An 18,855-nucleotide genomic window follows, 5' to 3' on the forward strand; every position below is an offset into this window, starting at 1 on the left:
GCGGGAGGGAGAGGGGTTGCGATAAGCTGTTCTCAGGTTTTTCCGGTTGTCTGTTCTTAGAGCAACATTAAGCTTGTCCTGTCAATAGGCTGCCAATCCAGCCATCCTTATTCAGGACTGATGAATGGCATGGGGAGACTAAGAAAGGCAAGAGGGAATACAGAGTCTCTCAATAACAAAACTTATCTGGAACTGAACATTATACCCATCAGAGGCTGTAGTTTTACAAACAGATCTATCTGATGTGGCTATTCATTCCTGGAACAGTGCTGATTAAGGCTCTGACAGGAGGGGTTACACAATAAAAGTTAAAAGTTCATTTTATTCTGCCACGCCACTCTTATCAGAGCTCAACACTGTTTCTAGGCATATGTTTCCTGATAGCAAGGGAGCATTTGTCATTTATCTGTCCTGGTGTGCGATGTTACCAGTCCGTCAGTCTCCCAAATACAACAAACTTGCTACGGCCCCTCCAGCGCGCCGTGCCCAGCCCCTCCAGCGCGCCGTGCCCAGCCCCTCCAACACACCGTGCCCAGCCCCTCCAGCACGCCGTGCCCAGCCCCTCCAACACACCGTGCCCAGCCCCTCCAACACACCGTGCCCAGCCCCTCCAACGCGCCGTGCCCAGCCCCTCCAGCGCGCCGTGCCCAGCCCCTCCAACGCGCCGTGCCCAGCCCCTCCAACACACCGTGCCCAGCCCCTCCAACACACCGTGCCCAGCCCCTCCAACGCGCCGTGCCCAGCCCCTCCAGCGCGCCGTGCCCAGCCCCTCCAACACACCGTGCCCAGCCCCTCCAACACGCCGTGCCCAGCCCCTCCAGCGCGCCATGCCCAGCCCCTCCAGCGCGCCGTGCCCAGCCCCTCCAGCGCGCCGTGCCCAGCCCCTCCAACACACCGTGCCCAGCACCTCCAGCGCGCCGTGCCCAGCCCCTCCAACACACCGTGCCCAGTCCCTCCAGCGCGCCGTGCCCAGCCCCTCCAACACACCGTGCCCAGCCCCTCCAACGCTCCTTGCCCAGCCCCTCCAACGCTCCTTGCCCAGCCCCTCCAGCGCGCCGTGCCCAGCCCCTCCAACGCTCCTTGCCCAGCCCCTCCAACACACCGTGCCCAGCCCCTCCAGCGTGCCGTGCCCAGCCCCTCCAACACACCGTGCCCAGCCCCTCCAACACACCGTGCCCAGCCCCTCCAACACACCGTGCCCAGCCCCTCCAACACACCGTGCCCAGCCCCTCCAACACACCGTGCCCAGCCCCTCCAACACACCGTGCCCAGCCCCTCCAACGCTCCTTGCCCAGCCCCTCCAACACACCGTGCCCAGCCCCTCCAACGCTCCTTGCCCAGCCCCTCCAGCGCGCCGTGCCCAGCCCCTCCAACGCTCCTTGCCCAGCCCCTCCAACACACCGTGCCCAGCCCCTCCAACACACCGTGCCCAGCCCCTCCAACACACCGTGCCCAGCCCCTCCAACACACCGTGCCCAGCCCCTCCAACACACCGTGCCCAGCCCCTCCAACACACCGTGCCCAGCCCCTCCAACACACCGTGCCCAGCCCCTCCAACACACCGTGCCCAGCCCCTCCAACACACCGTGCCCAGCCCCTCCAACACACCGTGCCCAGCCCCTCCAACACACCGTGCCCAGCCCCTCCAACACACCGTGCCCAGCCCCTCCAACACACCGTGCCCAGCCCCTCCAACACACCGTGCCCAGCCCCTCCAACACACCGTGCCCAGCCCCTCCAACGCTCCTTGCCCAGCCCCTCCAACGCACCGTGCCCAGCCCCTCCAACACACCGTGCCCAGCCCCTCCAACGCTCCTTGCCCAGCCCCTCCAACACACCGTGCCCAGCCCCTCCAACACACCGTGCCCAGCCCCTCCAACACACCGTGCCCAGCCCCTCCAACACACCGTGCCCAGCCCCTCCAACACACCGTGCCCAGCCCCTCCAACACACCGTGCCCAGCCCCTCCAGCGCGCCGTGCCCAGCCCCTCCAACACACCGTGCCCAGCCCCTCCAGCGCGCCGTGCCCAGTCCCTCCAGCGCGCCGTGCCCAGCCCCTCCAACACACCGTGCCCAGCCCCTCCAACACACCGTGCCCAGCCCCTCCAGCGCGCCGTACATAGTCCATGAGAGGGTAACTTCAGAATCACAGGCATCTTAGGATGGCTGAGTCACTATTAGTTCATGAACCTCTGTTTAAAACTAACAACATTATACCCATAAACTCGCGACACGAAATGCGCTGCCTGAAAGGGCAGTGGAAGCAGATTCAATAGTAACTTTCAAAAGGGAATTTGATAAATACTTGAAAAGGGAAAAAAAATCGCAGGACTGAGGGGAAAAGAGCAGGGAGTGGGACTAATTGGAGAGCTCTTTCAAAGAGCTGGCACAGGCACGATGGACCGAATGGCATCCTTCTGTGCTGTAAGATTCTATTCTCTTTTCTAGGGTGGGGGTGGTGGAAGGTAAACAAAGTCTCTGTGGTTGAGCTGAATGACATCCCTCGGAAATTGGGAGTGTGTCAATTCTGTACAGCAGACTTGGCAATCCAATACGTGAGCCAGAAAGGTCCACAGCATGCTGTGATTCTGCGTGTACAGGAAGCAGTTCGGAGAAGGTTTACTAGACTAATACCAGGAATGGGCGGGTTGTCTTATGAGGAAAGGTTGGACAGGCTAGGCTTGTATCCGCTGGAGTTTAGAAGAGTAAGAGGTGAGAATGATTGAAACATATAAGATTCTGAGGGGTCTGGACAGGGTGGATGTGGAGAGGATGTTTCCTCTTGTGGGAGAATCTAGAACTAGGGGCCACTGTTTAAAAATAAGGGGTCGCCCATTTAAGACAGAGATGAGGAGAAGTTTTTTCTCACCGAGGGTGGTGAGTCTTTGGGACTCTCTTCCTCAGAGGGCGGTGGAAGCAGAGTCTTTGAATATTTTTAAGGCAGCGGTAAATAGATTCTTGGTAAGCAAGGGGGTGAAATGTTATCGGGGGCAGGCAGGAATCAGTCATTCATGAAAGAAAGACTTATGAAATAATACTGAGCGGCCTGCGGGTGGCACTGTCCAGGGAGAGTATAAATACTCGGGCACGGGCCCGGCTTGCGCAGGACATTCTTAACAGGAACTAGTGAAGGACACAACTAGACCTCCATGTTGTAAAACAGTTGATTAAAGCTTTGTTTAACGCTTAGACCAAGTGCCTAGTAGTTCTCTTACGTCAGGGGGTAGGCAGGAATGTGGAGGAATCAGATCAGCCATGACCTTATTGAATGGCGGAGCAGGCTCGAGGGGCCGAGTGGCTGACTCCTGCTCCTTGTTCGTGTGTAAGACATTCCACCAACTATACAGATGACCAGGCTGCATGAAACAGAGCTGTCCAATCAAAACCTGAAAGAAAGGAGAATCTTGTACAATTGCAGATAAACTCTCTGTTTTTTGATCGTACCATACCTGTACTGGCATCTCACATCAGCAGCACCAGGTTCTCGCTGTGTTAGAGCAGGGAATATTGGCCGGGGAGGGGAAAATCAGCCAACATTCTGCTTCTGACCGCTGCCCAGAAGCCTCTGTTGAAAGTGACTGGGGGAAGGTAAGGAAAAGGCTCAGTGACGATGCCCCATGCAGGTGAATAGCAGGTCAACACTCAAGACGTGAAGAATTCTGTTTGAGCAAGGTTACCAGAGGGTCGATGAACCTGTACCTCACCTGAGAGTCGGCGCCTTCAGGACAGCAGGGGAGAGAATTGACGGGAATAAAAAGGGAGGGACGAGTTAGAGAGAGAATAGCCTGCATCACAAATTGTGGCAAGGATATTGTAGAAACGTTGGTGGATTTAATCTCAAATTGTAAATAAGTGATGTGATCCAGTGATGGCTCCATGGTTCGTCCTGGGCAGGTGGGCAGCCTGATGAATAAGAGAGGCTTCCACTATAATCAGAGACATATAGGATTACACAGGATATATGGCACAGAAACAGGCCATTCGGCCCAACCAGTCCATGCCGGCGTTTATTCTCCACTTGAGCCTCTTCCCGTCTTTCCTCATCTAACTCTATCAGCGTAACCCTCTATTCACTTCCTTCCTCAGATGCTTATCCAGCCTCCCCGTAAATGCATCTATACTATTTGCTTCAACCACTCCCTGTGGTAGCGAGTTCCACACTCTCTGGGTAAAGAAGTTTCTTCTGAATTCCCTATTTGATTTCTTGGTGACTATCTTATATTGATGGCCTCTAGTTTTGCTCTTCCCCACAAGTGGAAACACTCTCTCTGTATCCACTCTATCAAAACCCTTCATAATTTTAAAGACCTCTATTAGATCACCCCTTGGCCTTCTATTTTCAAGAGAGAAATGACCCAGCCTATTCATCCTTTCCTGATGGGCATAACCTCACAGTTCTGGTATCTTTCTAGTAAATCTTTTTTGCACCCTCTCCAGTGCCTCTATATCCTTTTGATAATACGGCGACCAGGATTGTACGCAAATGTTAATGTCTGCTCACAATAACAGCGTTTTCAGTCCTCCTCATGCCAGTGGCTGCTATTTTTTTTCTACTGCCCCCACCTCACTCCCTCCAAACTTCCTGCTGTTGCCAGGGTGACGTGCTGACCCATACTGAAATCCCCACAAAGCTTGTCTTCACAGCGGATGTTCTCCTCAGGCCTACAATGAGGACAGCACGGACGCTATTTGAACGCTTTGCGGCACCAACACCATGTCATTGTTGCTGAGTTTCGGGCGGGAGATGGTAGCCGTCTGTAAAGTCTGTGGGTTATATGGTGAATTAATACACAGACTACAAGAGTAACTTTAACAGGACTTTACTATTCGAAGGTCAGGCGAATCTGCCCAATAAATCCTTACACAGCACTTATATACCGGTGTGGTCACCACCGGTATTACAGTATACAGCAGCCAAGATAAAGTAGTGCAACACCTAAAATAGTTCTCTTAAAGGTGGACGGTTACATACAATAGTTCTCTTAAAGGTAGAACGGTTACATACACTACAATCCTCCCTTTTTAGCTTACAACATACTTATTCCCCATTAAACATAACATCATAACATCTATCCAACTTCATTTAAAAACAGTTCACAGATGTAGTCTCTGCGGAAAACAGTTCACAGATTCAGTCTCTGCGGAAAACAGTTCACAGATTCAGTCTCTGTGGAGGCGCCTCCTGTGCTTCTTGACTCGGTCCGGACAACGCCTCGGTGGTGTAGCAGTTTCCTGTGGTGTAGTCGGTTCACGTTGCTGGAGGGACTCATCCAATAGTCCTTCACTGGACTTAACAGCTTGAACTTCCGTCACTTCTGAACCAGCATTGTTGACTTCTAAAAGCTTGAGTACCTTGGGAAGTTTTTCTACTTCCAAACTGATTTGGCTCCGTTCGGAGGGACCATGTGCGTGATCTGGTAGAGGTGATAATGGTTCAGATGGGACATCTTCTTCTGTTTTGTCTTTTCCTTTCCTGCTTCTTGGAGACTCTCTGTGCTCCGCTGCCAGCCACATGCACAGTTCCTCCTCCTCTTTCTCCTGTTGCCTTAGCAGCGCCACCATCTCCCGCTGTTTCTTAGACTTTTTGTGATTCTTCAGGGTTTGTGCACTTCGGAAGATTTCCCCACAAGCTGGGCAGAACAGGTCATCGTTATATTCGGTGTCGTTCAACAGGACATGGTAATAATCGGTGTCGTCCTGAGCTAGGCCAGCGAGAGGGTCTTTTATTTCCTCCATGCCCAGCTGGACGTTAGCCAGCTTTTGTTCCAAGTCCCGACATCTCTCCTGAAGAGACTTCTTCATGTGTTCAGCTTCCTCCAGCTTTTTCTGGGCTTCCTGCAAGTCTTTTATTAATGACCTCATTCGTGATTTCAATGCTTCAACTTCCTTCGGAGATTGATTGATCGTACTATTCAATCCCTCTACTGGAGCAGCTGTTTCAGCATTTTGTTGTTCGACATTGACGTGAGTCAGTGTACTTTTGGCATCCAAGGGTTGCTCTGCTGCCATCTTCTCAGTCTGTGTTGCAACCTCAGCTATTTCAATAACTTTTGAGAGCTCCGAACCCCTTTCCTTTGAAGATTGAAGCTCGTGTTCAAATTGTTCCCATTTCAGAGTCTTGTCCCTCAGCATATGAAGGAGTTGGCTGACCGTTAACTCTTCTGACCTCATCCGTTTCCCAGTAGCTGCAGGGCTGTTTATAACCTTGCCCTGGGGCTCCTTTGCTGTTTCTACTTCGCCATCATCCGCAGCCTCCCCCATTCGAATTTCCACAAATGAATCGTCCGGTGATGCTGCACCCAACTTCAGTAGGAGCTCGGAATTCATGGCGACCAACTCAGCCTTTTCTGCCTGCAATCTGCTAACAAGCGCCTTCAGTTGCTGAACATCTTGCTCCACCAGATTAGAGCACGCACCTTCAGAAACCGAATCAGCTTTGATTTGTTTGGCCTCCTTGCGCAGACGGTTTGTGTGCTCCTGCTCCCTTTTCTCCCTCAGCTGTTTCTGTTGTCTTTCCAGATTCTCCCACTCTGTGTCAAAGAACGTTTTCATTGCTTTTATCTCTTGCTCGAGACAGCAACTCAATTGTTCTAATTACTGTTGTAATTTGAAATGGAGTTGAGTTCGAGCCCGGTGTTCCTCAGACTTGTGCATGTCTGTAAACTGGACAGACTCAGAATTCTCTGCCAAACTATGTTGTTGTTGTTCAGTGGAATTCTGTTCTGAAACTTTGTTCTCCTTTGAACCATCAGTATTTATGCACTCCTTCGTTTTTCCAACCTTAGTCAGCAAGTCCATTTTAGACTTGTCTTTTGCACCTGGGCTGGTCTTGTCGTCATCCGTTTCAGAGTCTGAGCTGATTGTCTTCACCGAGTTCTCACTCGTTATTGCTTTTAGGTAGTGCCATTCCATGTTTATTTCCCTGATCCACTCCCGTCCCAGAAGTGGTGGACCTCCCTCAGGTAGTACATATAAGTCCATTCCTTGGTGTTCTTTGCCCCTGTCTCTCACCTGGACTTGTATCTTTCCCATGGGGTATACTTTATGCCCCGTGTATGTCTGCAATACGATCTTGGTATCTCGCAAGGGTATATGTGAGAATAGCCGGTTGTAATCCCTTCGATTTATGACTGATAGGGCTGATCCTGTGTCCAATTCCATTTTCACTTGGACTCTGGCTACTTTTAGTGTGACCCAGATAGTTTGTAGGTCAGCTTCCTTACTCACATTGTGAATTCTCAGACTACCCAGATCCTGGCCGTTCGGGTCTGAATCCGAATTCTGTTCATCTGAACTCTTCTCAGCCACCTTGTGTACCTTGCTGTACTTTCCCTGCGGTGACTTTTTTCTGTTGTTGGTCTTCTTTCCTGACCGGCATACTTTAGCTATGTGACCAAGCTTGCCACATTTTCTACATTCCTGGTTTTTAAACCAGCATTGGTTCTGGTCGTGTGTTGTCTTCCCACAACGATAACATTTTGTTGTACCCGAAGTCATTTGATCCACGCTGAGTACCGCTGCCTTCAGCTGCATTTCCGCAGTGCCTCTCGCGGCTGCTTCGTGTGATGCTGCAATAAGGACAGCCTTGTCAAGTGTAAGATCGTTCTCTTCGAGCAGTCGCTTTTGTGTTCCTTCCTTCGACAACCCGCACACGAACTTGTCTCTCAATGCCTCTGTCAGATTTTCCCCAAACTGGCAGTATTTCGCTAGTCTACGCAGTTCGACCAAGTATTCCGCGTTGCTTTCCTCTTTCCATTGCGTTCTCGCATAAAATTTGAATCGTTCCGCCAACATCAGCGGTGTGGGGTTCAAATGATCCTTCAGGACAGCAACAATATCAGCGAAAGTCTGATCCGCCGGTTTAGCTGGTGATAGAAGATGCTTCAATAGCCCGTATGTCTTCGCCCCCATTGCGTTTAATAAGGTGAGAGCTTTATCATCATCTGCTATTTTATTGGCCTCACAATATATCTCGATGCGTTCTACGTACGTGGCCCAATCTTCCACCTCGGAATCGAAGTTGTTGATGTTACCATGCTTAGGCATCTTCACTATCTTTTTGAGAAACCACAACGAATTTGTTCGTTACTTTTTTTTTCCAAAAATGGCGGTTTCCCGCGCTTGTCTTCTTCCCCGCCCACTTTCAAAATGGCGGTTTCCCGCTTCTGTCTTCTTCCCCGCCTACTGGCGGCTTCCCGCGTTTCTTCCCCTGGCGGGAGGGGTAAGCTTTCCTTCGGGCGACGACCGCTGGCTTTCGGAGTTCGCAGCCTGCGCGCCGGCTTCAGTGCGTTCCTTGTTCCCTTTTCTCGGCCGGCAACCGGCGCTGGGGACAACCCGTTGGCGGCGAACAGTTCCAGCCGCTGGGCGGAATCTCGCTCGGTCTCCCTCGCTCGGTCCCGTTTCCCCTTCACTCGGGCTCTGTCTCTCCCTCAGCGGCTTCCAATCGCGCCTCCCAGCCCTCTCGCAGTCCGGTCCTTTCCTCCCCCGGCTGCGGCTGAGTTCTCCGCGGTTTTATTTATTTTTATATCTTCCCGCGCCTTATGATCCCGGTCGCAGCGCCTCGTGGCCTCGGTAGCTGCCCGGCCTTTTTCGCCGGTCGCGGTCTAGCTGTCTCACGACGCTGTTGCGTCTCCCAGCCCGCTTGTAGCCCGGTCTCTCACACCGGCTGCGTTCTCGCTTGTACCGCGGCTTCCGTGCCCTACGCTGCCCCAGTCTCAGCGCCTCTGGGCCCGACTTCTGTCCGGCTCCTTTCCCCCGACCGTGGTCGAGTTCACCGCCCTTATCCTCCGTTTCTTTTTATTTTCCCCCTACTCACAGTCAACGTGGCCGACTTGCTTCTCTTGGCTGATCGGCTCACTCACCGCCGTGGCAGAAGGGACAATAACAGCCTGTTGCTGATGGAAGGCTTCGTGTCTGAATCCTTCCTTCTTCCTTGCTCTGCAGACTCGAGTCTTCTCTCAGCAGAACGACGAGGGCGGGTGCCTCTTCTCGACGCTCGTTAACTGCTTCGGGTGTGTCGCTGCCGCAGGGTAAGATCGAACCCGTCGCCACTGTAAAGTCTGTGGGTTATATGGTGAATTAATACACAGACTACAAGAGTAACTTTAACAGGACTTTACTATTCGAAGGTCAGGGCGAATCTGCCCAATAAATCCTTACACAGCACTTATATACCGGTGTGGTCACCACCGGTATTACAGTATACAGCAGCCAAGATAAAGTAGTGCAACACCTAAAATAGTTCTCTTAAAGGTAGAACGGTTACATACACTACACCGTCCACAGCAGTTGTTTTTTTTTTAACAAGGATGTGACCTTCTCCTTCAAATAGAATTAACCTCACTATGACTCGGTGCTCAGAGCTGTCACTCTTCCATAAACAAAATGGGAGTCTAGTTCCCGGGCATTGTACTTCCTGCTTCATCCTTGCAGCAGGTTATGACCTATGCTAAACTTTTTTAAGTAATTGTATTGGGTTAAGGGGTTGAAGGTCAAAGGGCATTGAATCAAGTTTCTTGTCAGGAGCATTTTCACACAGTTGACCATCGGAGCCTTTTCTCTCTCTAAATAATCTATTGACAAAACTAATTACTTGTTGCACAAGGCATGGGAACCAAGTGGGACATGGGACAGCACTATCCTTGCCTCCTTATTTAGTGAAACTTTTCTTTTTGTAAAGGGATGTGGGTGAAAGAAGATTGTTTGACACAGTGGGTAGTAAGCGGCACTTTGACCTCTCGGGCTTGGCTTGGTTCCAGTGCCGATTGAGGAGGATGAAAATCTCCACGCTGCCAGTATGCAAGCGTCCTCGGTGAAATGAGTTTGGGGAGTCTTGGCTTACTTTTCTATTCGGCTCGAGTCCGCAGCACGTAACTGTTCCGAAAACATCAGTCTCACCAAAGTGTGGGAAATGGGAAGTTGTAGCATTGTATATTCGCAGGTGCTCTTCTGTGGCTTGGGGTTAGGGCACGTTACTGGGACACAGTGGGAGGAGCTGCACTTTCAGCTGGGAGCACAGGATGGAGGATTGGGGCTACAGTTTTTTTTTAAGCCCTATCTCCATCCCGTGCTCCCTTTGAATACAGCTTCCCCACAGACCTCAAAACAAACTCCCACATCGAACCTGTATTTTACCTGCCTTGGAAGTGCTTGATGCTAAAACTGGTGCAGAAAATTTGAAAAGCACTTCATTTCTCAGCACTGATGCCCCTCGCCTTGATGAGAGGTGGGGTTTTTTTTAATGAAAGGTTTTGTTTTCTTGTATATAAAACTGCTTGCACATGAAATGATGTATCTCCTGCTTATGCTTCACGTACAGATCTCAATACAGTAATTCCTATTTCCTGTTTACAGTAATGAGGAAAGAACTTGCATTTCTATAGCGCCTTTCACAACCTCAGGACGGCCCAAAGCGCTTTACAGCCAATGAAGTACTTTTTGAAGTGGAGTCACTGTTGTAATGTGGGAAACACGGCAGCCAATTTGCGCACAGCAAGCTCCCACAGACAGCAATATGATAATGACCAGAGAATCTGTTTTTGTTATGTTGATTGAGGGATAAATATTGGCCAGGACACCGGGGAGATCTCCCCTGCTCTTCTTCGAACAATACTGTGGGATCTTTAAAATCCACTTGAGAGAGCAGACGGGACCTCGGTTTAACGTCTCATCCAAAAGACGGTCCCTCCGACAGTGCAGCACTCCCTCAGTATTGCCCCTCCGACAGTGCAGCACTTCCTCAGCACTGCCCCTCCGACAGTGCAGCGCTCCCTCAGTACTGCCCCTCCAACAGTGCGGCACTCCCTCAGCACTGCCCCTCCGACAGTGCAGCGCTCCCTCAGTACTGCCCCTCCAACAGTGCGGCACTCCCTCAGTACTGCCCCTCCGACAGTGCAGCACTCCCTCAGCACTGCCCCTCCGACAGTGCAGCACTGCCCCTCCGACAGTGCAGCACTCCCTCAGTACTGCCCCTCCAACAGTGCGGCACTCCCTCAGCACTGCCCCTCCGACAGTGCAGCGCTCCCTCAGTACTGCCCCTCCAACAGTGCGGCACTCTCTCAGCACTGCCCCTCCGACAGTGCAGCGCTCCCTCAGTACCGCCCCTCTGACAGTGCAGCGCTCCCTCAGTACTGCCCCTCCAACAGTGCGGCACTCCCTCAGCACTGCCCCTCCGACAGTGCAGCGCTCCCTCAGTACTGCCCCTCCAACAGTGCGGCACTCCCTCAGCACTGCCCCTCCGACAGTGCAGCGCTCCCTCAGTACTGCCCCTCCAACAGTGCGGCACTCTCTCAGCACTGCCCCTCCGACAGTGCAGCGCTCCCTCAGTACCGCCCCTCTGACAGTGCAGCGCTCCCTCAGTACTGCCCCTCCGACAGTGCAGCGCTCCCTCAGTACTGCCCCTCCGACAGTGCAGCGCTCCCTCAGTACTGCCCCTCCGACAGTGCAGCACTCCCTCAGTACTGCCCCTCCGACAGTGCAGCGCTCCCTCAGTACTGCCCCTCCAACAGTGCGGCACTCCCTCAGTACTGCCCCTCCGACAGTGCAGCGCTCCCTCAGTACCGCCCCTCTGACAGTGCAGCGCTCCCTCAGTACCGCCCCTCCGACAGTGCAGCGCTCCCTCAGTACTGCCCCTCCAACAGTGCAGCACTCCCTCAGTACCGCCCCTCCGACAGTGCAGCGCTCCCTCAGTACCGCCCCTCTGACAGTGCAGCACTCCCTCAGTACTGCACTGGAGTGTCAGCCTGGATTTTGTGCTCAAACCTCTGGATGAAGGAGCTCTCATGCAAAGGGATTGTAAGTTGAAAAATTACCAAAGTCAATGATGGCATCTCCCTCGGGGCTCAGTGAACTTATCCCGGGCCTAGCTGAGCAAACCACAGCGGGAAGGTTACAGGTTCGATCCTTGCTCTGTGCTGAGTTGGGTGTCACACTCGGGCTGAGCTGGGGAAGGCGGAAATCAATCTGGGTTTCCACTGTTGATCACCACCGCTAACCCCTGCTGGAAATGCATGTATGATCTTCAGGCGGGAGTAGGATCAGGCTTTGCCTGACATCCCCTGCCGTCACATAGCCTGCCAACAGAGGGCAGAGGGCAACCAGTGCTCTTGGAACTGTACCTCAGCAAGGAGTCGATGCCTTCAAAAGAGGATGGAAGAAAGTTGGTTGGAAAAAGAAAAGTAAATGGCTGTGAAAGGTATTGCTTGATAACCTTTGCACAAAATATGCTTATAAGTAATTTTTTTCCCTTCATATATGTAGGTCTCTGTCTACGAATCAAGTTGCAAAGATGCTTACCGTTCAAACATAAGGTAAGGAAAAGTGGTCTTCGTCCCTCTGCTTTTTATCGAGATGGATCCTGACAATTTAGTTTGGCGATAGGGTGTTGCTTAATGCATTCCCCTGTAGCTTTGCAAAGGAACACCGGCCCTGGCTTTATCATTACATGTGTGATTGGAGAGCACTGCTACAACTTCTTGTTATTGATTAACCCAAGTGATCGGCCAAGATCCATAGTGCAGGGCACAATTCAAGTCATTGAGACGAGAAGGTGATGCCAAATATTCTATTAAAATCCTAAGGGCTAAAAATTGAGTAGCGCCCCAATTGGGGCACTAACTTCGCTGGGACGCTAAATGTAGTGCCTCGGAAAAATTAGCGTCCCCGCGCCAGAAATTGAGTGGTTGCGCCCCAAGAGAGAAGCGGGGCGCTTCTTGGGGCGCTGTGAGTCAATGTTGCGGAGTGGCGCTGCGGCACGTCGTGTCGCGGTATTGCAGGCCTTCCTCCCCTTCTTAAAGGGGAGGGGCCTTGTGCAGCGCGACCTGGGGCCCAGCTGGGCCCCCGGGGATCAGGAGTGCAGGCAAAATAGCCCGGCACTCAAGAGAAGTGCCGGGCTCTTGGAGCGCAGCCAGCACTCCGCGGGGGGAGCGTTTCAGGAGGTCTGGGATGGGAGCGCAGGCAGGTGCTTGCAGGCGGCCAGCAACAAAAATGGCCGCCCCACACCTCGCCTTTAAATTGCGCCTCCCCGACCGCAGGTGCGCCTCCCTGAACCCGTCGGACATAGCGTCCGGCGGTAAGTCAGGGGGCGCTCCCGAAGATCGTGGCCGGGGCGTCAGCGGGGCGCTGCGCACACCAATGACGTCATTGCCAGCGGCACAGCGCCGCAGGGTGCTACCGGTTAGCGCCACCACTCGCGGGAGGCGTGGGCAGTGCTGCGCCCGGGCGCTAGTTGCGTTGCGTCCCATTAGCGCCCTCTTAAGGCGCTAACGGGAGGCGCAACCAACTGAATTTTTCCCTCAAAGATTGTAAGAATAAGGAGAGACCTGAAGTAAGTTTTGAAGTCCTAGAAAAGAATTATAGATCATGATATGTTCAACACAATGCTTGAGGGTATTCTCATCTGGGCTTGACTGTCCTGTATTGGATTTACATAGGAACAGGAGTAGGCCATTCTGCCCCTCGAGCCTGTTCCGCCATTCAATGAAATCATGGCTGATCTGTATCTTAACTCCATCCACCCACCTTGGCTCCATATCTTTTTTAAAGGTAAATGATTGAGCTAATTGGGAATTCTGTATTTTCAAACTCATCAACCTGGATTCACCCCATTCTAACCTGAAGGACATCTCTTGTGAGTGAATCTGGATGAAGCTCTTTTGCTGCCACCATAAGCTTCCATTTTCCTCTAGACTTGACTATTCCAACGCACTCCAGGCTGGCCTCCCACGTTCTACCCGACATGAACTTGAGGTCATCCAAAACTTGGCTGCCCATGTCCCGTTCACCCATCACCCCCTGTGCTCACTGCCCCGTGTCCTAACTCGCACCCAGTCCCGTTCACCCATCACCCCCTGTGCTCGCTGACCTACATTGGCTCCCGGTTAAGCAATGCCTCGATTTCAAAATTCTCATCCTTGTTTTCAAATCTCTCCATGGCCTCGTTCCCTCCCTACCTCTGTAATCTCCTCTAACCCCACAATCCCCCGAGATATGTGCATTCCTCCAATTCTGACCTCTTGAGCATCCCTGATTATAATCGCTCAACCATTGGTCGCTGTGCCTTCTGTTGCCTGGGCCCTAAGCTCTGGAATTCCCTCCCTAAACCTCTCCGCCTCTCTACCTCGCTTTCCTCTACACACAAAGGGTGGTAGAAGTTTGGGACTCTTTCGCAAATGGCAATTGGTGCTAGATCAATTGTTAATTTTAAATCTGAGATTGATAGCTTTTTGTTAGCTAAGGGTATTAAGGGATATGGGCCAAAGATGGTTATATGGAGTTAGGTCACTGATCAGTCATGATCTCATTGAATGGCAGAACAGGCTTGAGGGGCTGAATGGCCTCCTCCTGTTCCTATGTTCCTCCTTTTAAGACGCTCCTTAAAACCTACCTCTTTGACCAAACTTTTGGTCATTTTTCTCCTTAGTTGGCTCGGTGTCAAAGTTTTGTCTTATAACACTCCTGTGAAGCGCCTTGGGGCGTTTTACTACATTAAAGGCGCTATATAAATACAAGTTGTTGTTGTTGTCAACAAGTCTTTGAGCTGATCTCCAATACTCCAATCACTGCGAGCTCTCGTATTTCAGTAACCGAGCGTTCCATATGGGCCTTTGCAGGAACATTGCCTTAACTTGACTCCTAAAATGTTGTTTGTGGCAGTCCAGTGCTCAGAACACAAGTCATCAACTTGATTGGAAATTTATCAATCAATACCTGTTGCAGTTTTAAGACCAAATCTCTTCTCAATGTTCAAGCTAAAATTAAACTATCCTGCACCGTACAAATCTCCTGATCTAGCCGGAAGCAAGTGGGAAGGTTTTGCCTTTAACATGAGGAGCTGGCGCAGGCGATGAGTTGTAAATTATGCTATAATCTGAGACAAGTCCCCGAACTCTTGGGCAAATTAAGCAAATTAAGCCACAGACGCTGTTTGGAAATGGTGAGCACCTCAACAGTGGCTCGACCTTCATGCAGTCTTTCTCTTGCTTTAGTTCAGCCATCAGTTTCTCGCTTTCTTTTGGTGACAATCACTATATTGATGATCCCTCGTCACTGACTTCCCAACCAGAGGAAACCTATTCACCCTATCAATAGGATAGCTCTTTCAAAACCATTCATCATTTTAAAAACCCACAGTAAATCTTCTCTTAGCTTTCTCTGCTCCAGTGAAAATAAGAGGACATGCATTTATATAACAACTTTCATGACCTCGGGACATCCCAAAGCCAATGAAATACTTTCGAAATGTAGTCACTGTTGGAAGATGAGGAAACGCGGCAGCTAATTTTGCATTGTAGTTTTTTCCTACACTGCGATACAGCACAGAATGGACTCTTCCTGTTCCTATTGCTCCTAAAATGCAAAACCTAATTATTGAACATATACGTTTAAAAAGATAGGAGGATAATGAGCTGTGCTGTGACTGTCAGATGCTCACCACGATCACACATTCCCCAGATACAATATTGCTGCCAAAGCAACTGAAAAATAAGCTTCCCACTTTGATTTTTTTTGCGTTCCTGGGCAGATCTTTGTACAGTGAAATATTTGGCAGGTGGATCCTTCATAATTGATACTGCCAAAATGCCATAGGCTGCATTGTGATAGTCTCTGGCCCATAGGCTGCAATGTTTTTTTTAATATTCAGTCCCGGGATGTGGGCGTCGCTGGCGAGGCCGGCATTTATTGCCCATCCCTAATTGCCCTCGAGAAGGTGGCGGTGAGCCCCCTTCCTGAACCGCTGCAGTCCGTGAGGTGAAGGTTTTCCTAGCGGTTTGGTACAACTGAGCCATTTCAGAGATAAGTTAAGAGTCTGGAGTCACATATCGGCCAGACCGGGTAAGAACGGCGGATTTCCTTCCCTAAAGGGCATTAGTGAACCAGATGAATTATGGCAGTTTCATGGTCACCATTACTGATACTAGCTTTTTATTCCAGATTTATTTAATTCGCTGAATTTAAATTCCCCAGCGGCCGTGGTGGGATTTGAACTCGCGTCCCCGGATCATTAGTCCAGGCTTCTGGATTACTAGTCCAGTAACACAATCGGGTAGCATAGTGATAGTCTCTGACCGTCATTGGCACTGTTAGACCATGTGACCGTAGTTTCTCAAACACTTTTCCCTGTAGACATTGCCCCTTTCTTTAAAAAATGATGTCACCATATAAAGAAAGAAATAATTAAAATTTGAAATTTTTGTGACTTTACAGTTGGAAATCTACATCTCCGAAGGGTCCCATTCTACTGAAGAAGATAGTAAGTATGTTTTAATCAAATTCTGTATCCCAAATACCAGTATAAAAGTTATTTTTTTTCTAGCTACACACGTGCCTTCCTCACTCATATATCCATCCCCTTTTCGCCCTAAAGTCACACTGAGCCATATTTAACTGTTGATGAATTTGTTGAGACAACAAACTAAGTAACGTGAACCGTTTGTGGTGTAGAAATTCAGCTCAGAATATTGTACCTGGGGAATGTGTGATCGTGGTGAGCATCCGACAGTCACAGCACAGCTCATTATCCTCCTATATTTTTAAACGAATATGTTCAATAATTAGAATTTGTATTTTAGGAGCATTAGGAACAGGAGGAGTCCATGCAGCCCCTTGAGCCTGCTCAGCCATTCAATTACATAGGATTACACAGGATATACGGCACAGAAACAGGCCATTTGGCCCAACCAGTCCGTGCCGGCGTTTATGCTCCACTCGAGCCTCCTCCCATCTTTCCTCATCTAACTCTATCCGCATAACCCTCTATCCCCTTCTTCCTCATATGCTTATCTAGCCTCCCCTTAAATGCATCTATACTATTCACCTTAACCACTCCCTGTGGCAGCGAGTTCCACATTCTCACCACTCTCTGGGTAAAGAAGTTTCTTCTGAATTCCATATTTGATTTTTTAGTGACTATCTTATATTGATGGCCTCTAGTTTTGCTCTTCCCCACAAGTGGAAACATTCTCTCTGTATCCACTCGATCAAAATCCTTCATAATTTTAAAGACCTCGATTAGGTCACCCCTCAGCCTTCTATTTTCAAGAGAAAAGAGACCCAGCCTGTTCATCCTTTCCTGATATGTATACCCTCGCATTTCTGGTATCATCCTTGTAAATCTTCTCTGCACCCTCGCCAGTGCCTCCATATCCTTTTTATAATATGGCGACCAGAACTGTACGCAGTACTCCGAGTGCGGTCTAGCCAAGGTTCGATACAAGTTTAGCATAACTTCACTACTTTTCAATTCTATCCCTCTAGAAATAAACCCTAGTGCTGGTTTGCTTTTTTTATGGCCTTGTTAACCTGTGTCGCTACTTTTAGTGATTTGTGTATTAGTACTCCGAGATCCCTTTGTTCCTCTACCCCACCCAGACTCGCACCCTCCAAGTAATAAATGACCTCCCTATTCTTCCTACCGTAATGTAATACCTCACATTTATAGAAACATAGAAAAACAGGAGCAGGAGTCGGCCATTTGGCCTTCGAGCCTGCTCCGCCATTCAATATGATCATGGCTGATCCTCTATCTCAATACCATATTCCCGCTCTCTCCCCATACCCCTTGATGCCTTTTGTGTCTAGAAATCTATCGATCTCCTTCTTCAATATATTCAGTGACTTGGCCTCCACAGCCTTCTGTGGTAGAGAATTCCACAGGTTCACCACCCTCTGAATGAAGAAATTTCCTAAATGTCCTACCCTGTATCCTGAGACTGTGACGCCTCGTTCTAGACCCCCCAGCCAGGGGAAACATCCTCCCTGCATCCAGTCTGTCTAGCCCTGTCAGAATTTTATACCTTTCAATGAGATCCCCTTTCATTCTTCTAAACTCTAGTGAATACAGGTCTAGTCGACCCAATCTCTCCTCATACGACAGTCCTGCCATCCCAGGAATCAGTCTGGTGAATCTTCGCTGCACTCCCTCTATGGCAAGTATATCCTTTCTTAGGTAAGGAGACTAAAACTGCACACACTACTCCAGGTGTGGTCTCACCAAGGCCCTGTATAACTGTAGTAAGACATCCTTGCTCCTGTACTCAAATCCTCTTGCAATGAAGGCCAACATACCATTTGCCTTCCTAACTGCTTGCTGCACCTGCGTGTTTGCTTTCAGTGACTGGTGTACAAGGACACCCAGGTCCCTTTGTACATCAGCATTTCCCAATCTATCACCATTTAAATAATACTCTACCTTCCTGTTTTTCCTATCAAAGTGGATAACTTCACATTTATCCACATTATACTGCATCTGCTATGTATTTGCCCACTCACTCAACCTGTCTAAATCGCCTTAAAGCCTCTTTGCATCCTCCTCACAACTCACAATCCCACCTAGTTTCATGTCGTCAGCAAACTTGGAAATATTACATTTGGTTCCCTTATCCAAATCATTGATATATATTGTAAATAGCCGGGGCCTAAGCACTGATCTCTGCGGTACCCCACTAGTCACCGCCTGCCGCCCCGAAAAAGACCCATTTATTCCTACTCTCTGTTTCCTGTCTGTTAACCAATTTTCAATCCATGCCAGTATATTACCCCCAATCCCTGTGTTGAATTTCGTTTGCCAATTATATGCCCATTCTTCATTAATGTCTTCCTGTAATTTGTTGCAGTCCTCCTCAGTATTGACTATTCGCCCCCCCCCCCCAATTTGGTGTCATCCGCAAATTTAGAAATTGTGTTTTTGATCCCAATGTCTAAATCGTTAATATAAATTGTGAACAACAGTGATCCCAGCACTGATCCTTGTAAAACACCACTACCCACCTTCTGCCACTGTGAATAGCGACTCTTTACCCCTACTCTCTGCTTTCTGTCTAGAAGCCAGCCAGCTATCCATTCTGCTACTTGTCCCCT

The 18,855-nt window shown here is 50.0% G+C and overlaps 1 protein-coding gene across 2 annotated transcripts in view; it reads left to right on the forward strand.

Annotated features, from left to right (window-relative positions):
* LOC147086335 (cytosolic iron-sulfur assembly component 2A-like) overlaps positions 1-18,855 on the forward strand; it is a 35,941-nt gene that overhangs the window by 10,627 nt on the left and 6,459 nt on the right. Inside the window, exons 4-6 of one of the 2 annotated variants that reach the window (XM_085978389.1) lie at positions 12,259-12,308; positions 16,204-16,249; positions 17,831-17,944. In XM_085978389.1, coding sequence (XP_085834515.1) covers positions 12,259-12,308; positions 16,204-16,249; positions 17,831-17,901 — 167 coding nt within the window. In that variant the 3' untranslated portion in view covers positions 17,902-17,944. The remainder of the gene's footprint in view (positions 1-12,258; positions 12,309-16,203; positions 16,250-17,830; positions 17,945-18,855) is intronic. The other variant, XM_085978388.1, reaches the window with a different exon arrangement.

This window comes from Somniosus microcephalus, unplaced genomic scaffold, assembly GCF_052327205.1.
Source record: "Somniosus microcephalus isolate GS21.2 unplaced genomic scaffold, FLI_Smic_1.0 unresolved_chr7, whole genome shotgun sequence".
Classification (NCBI taxonomy): Eukaryota; Metazoa; Chordata; class Chondrichthyes; order Squaliformes; family Somniosidae; genus Somniosus; species Somniosus microcephalus.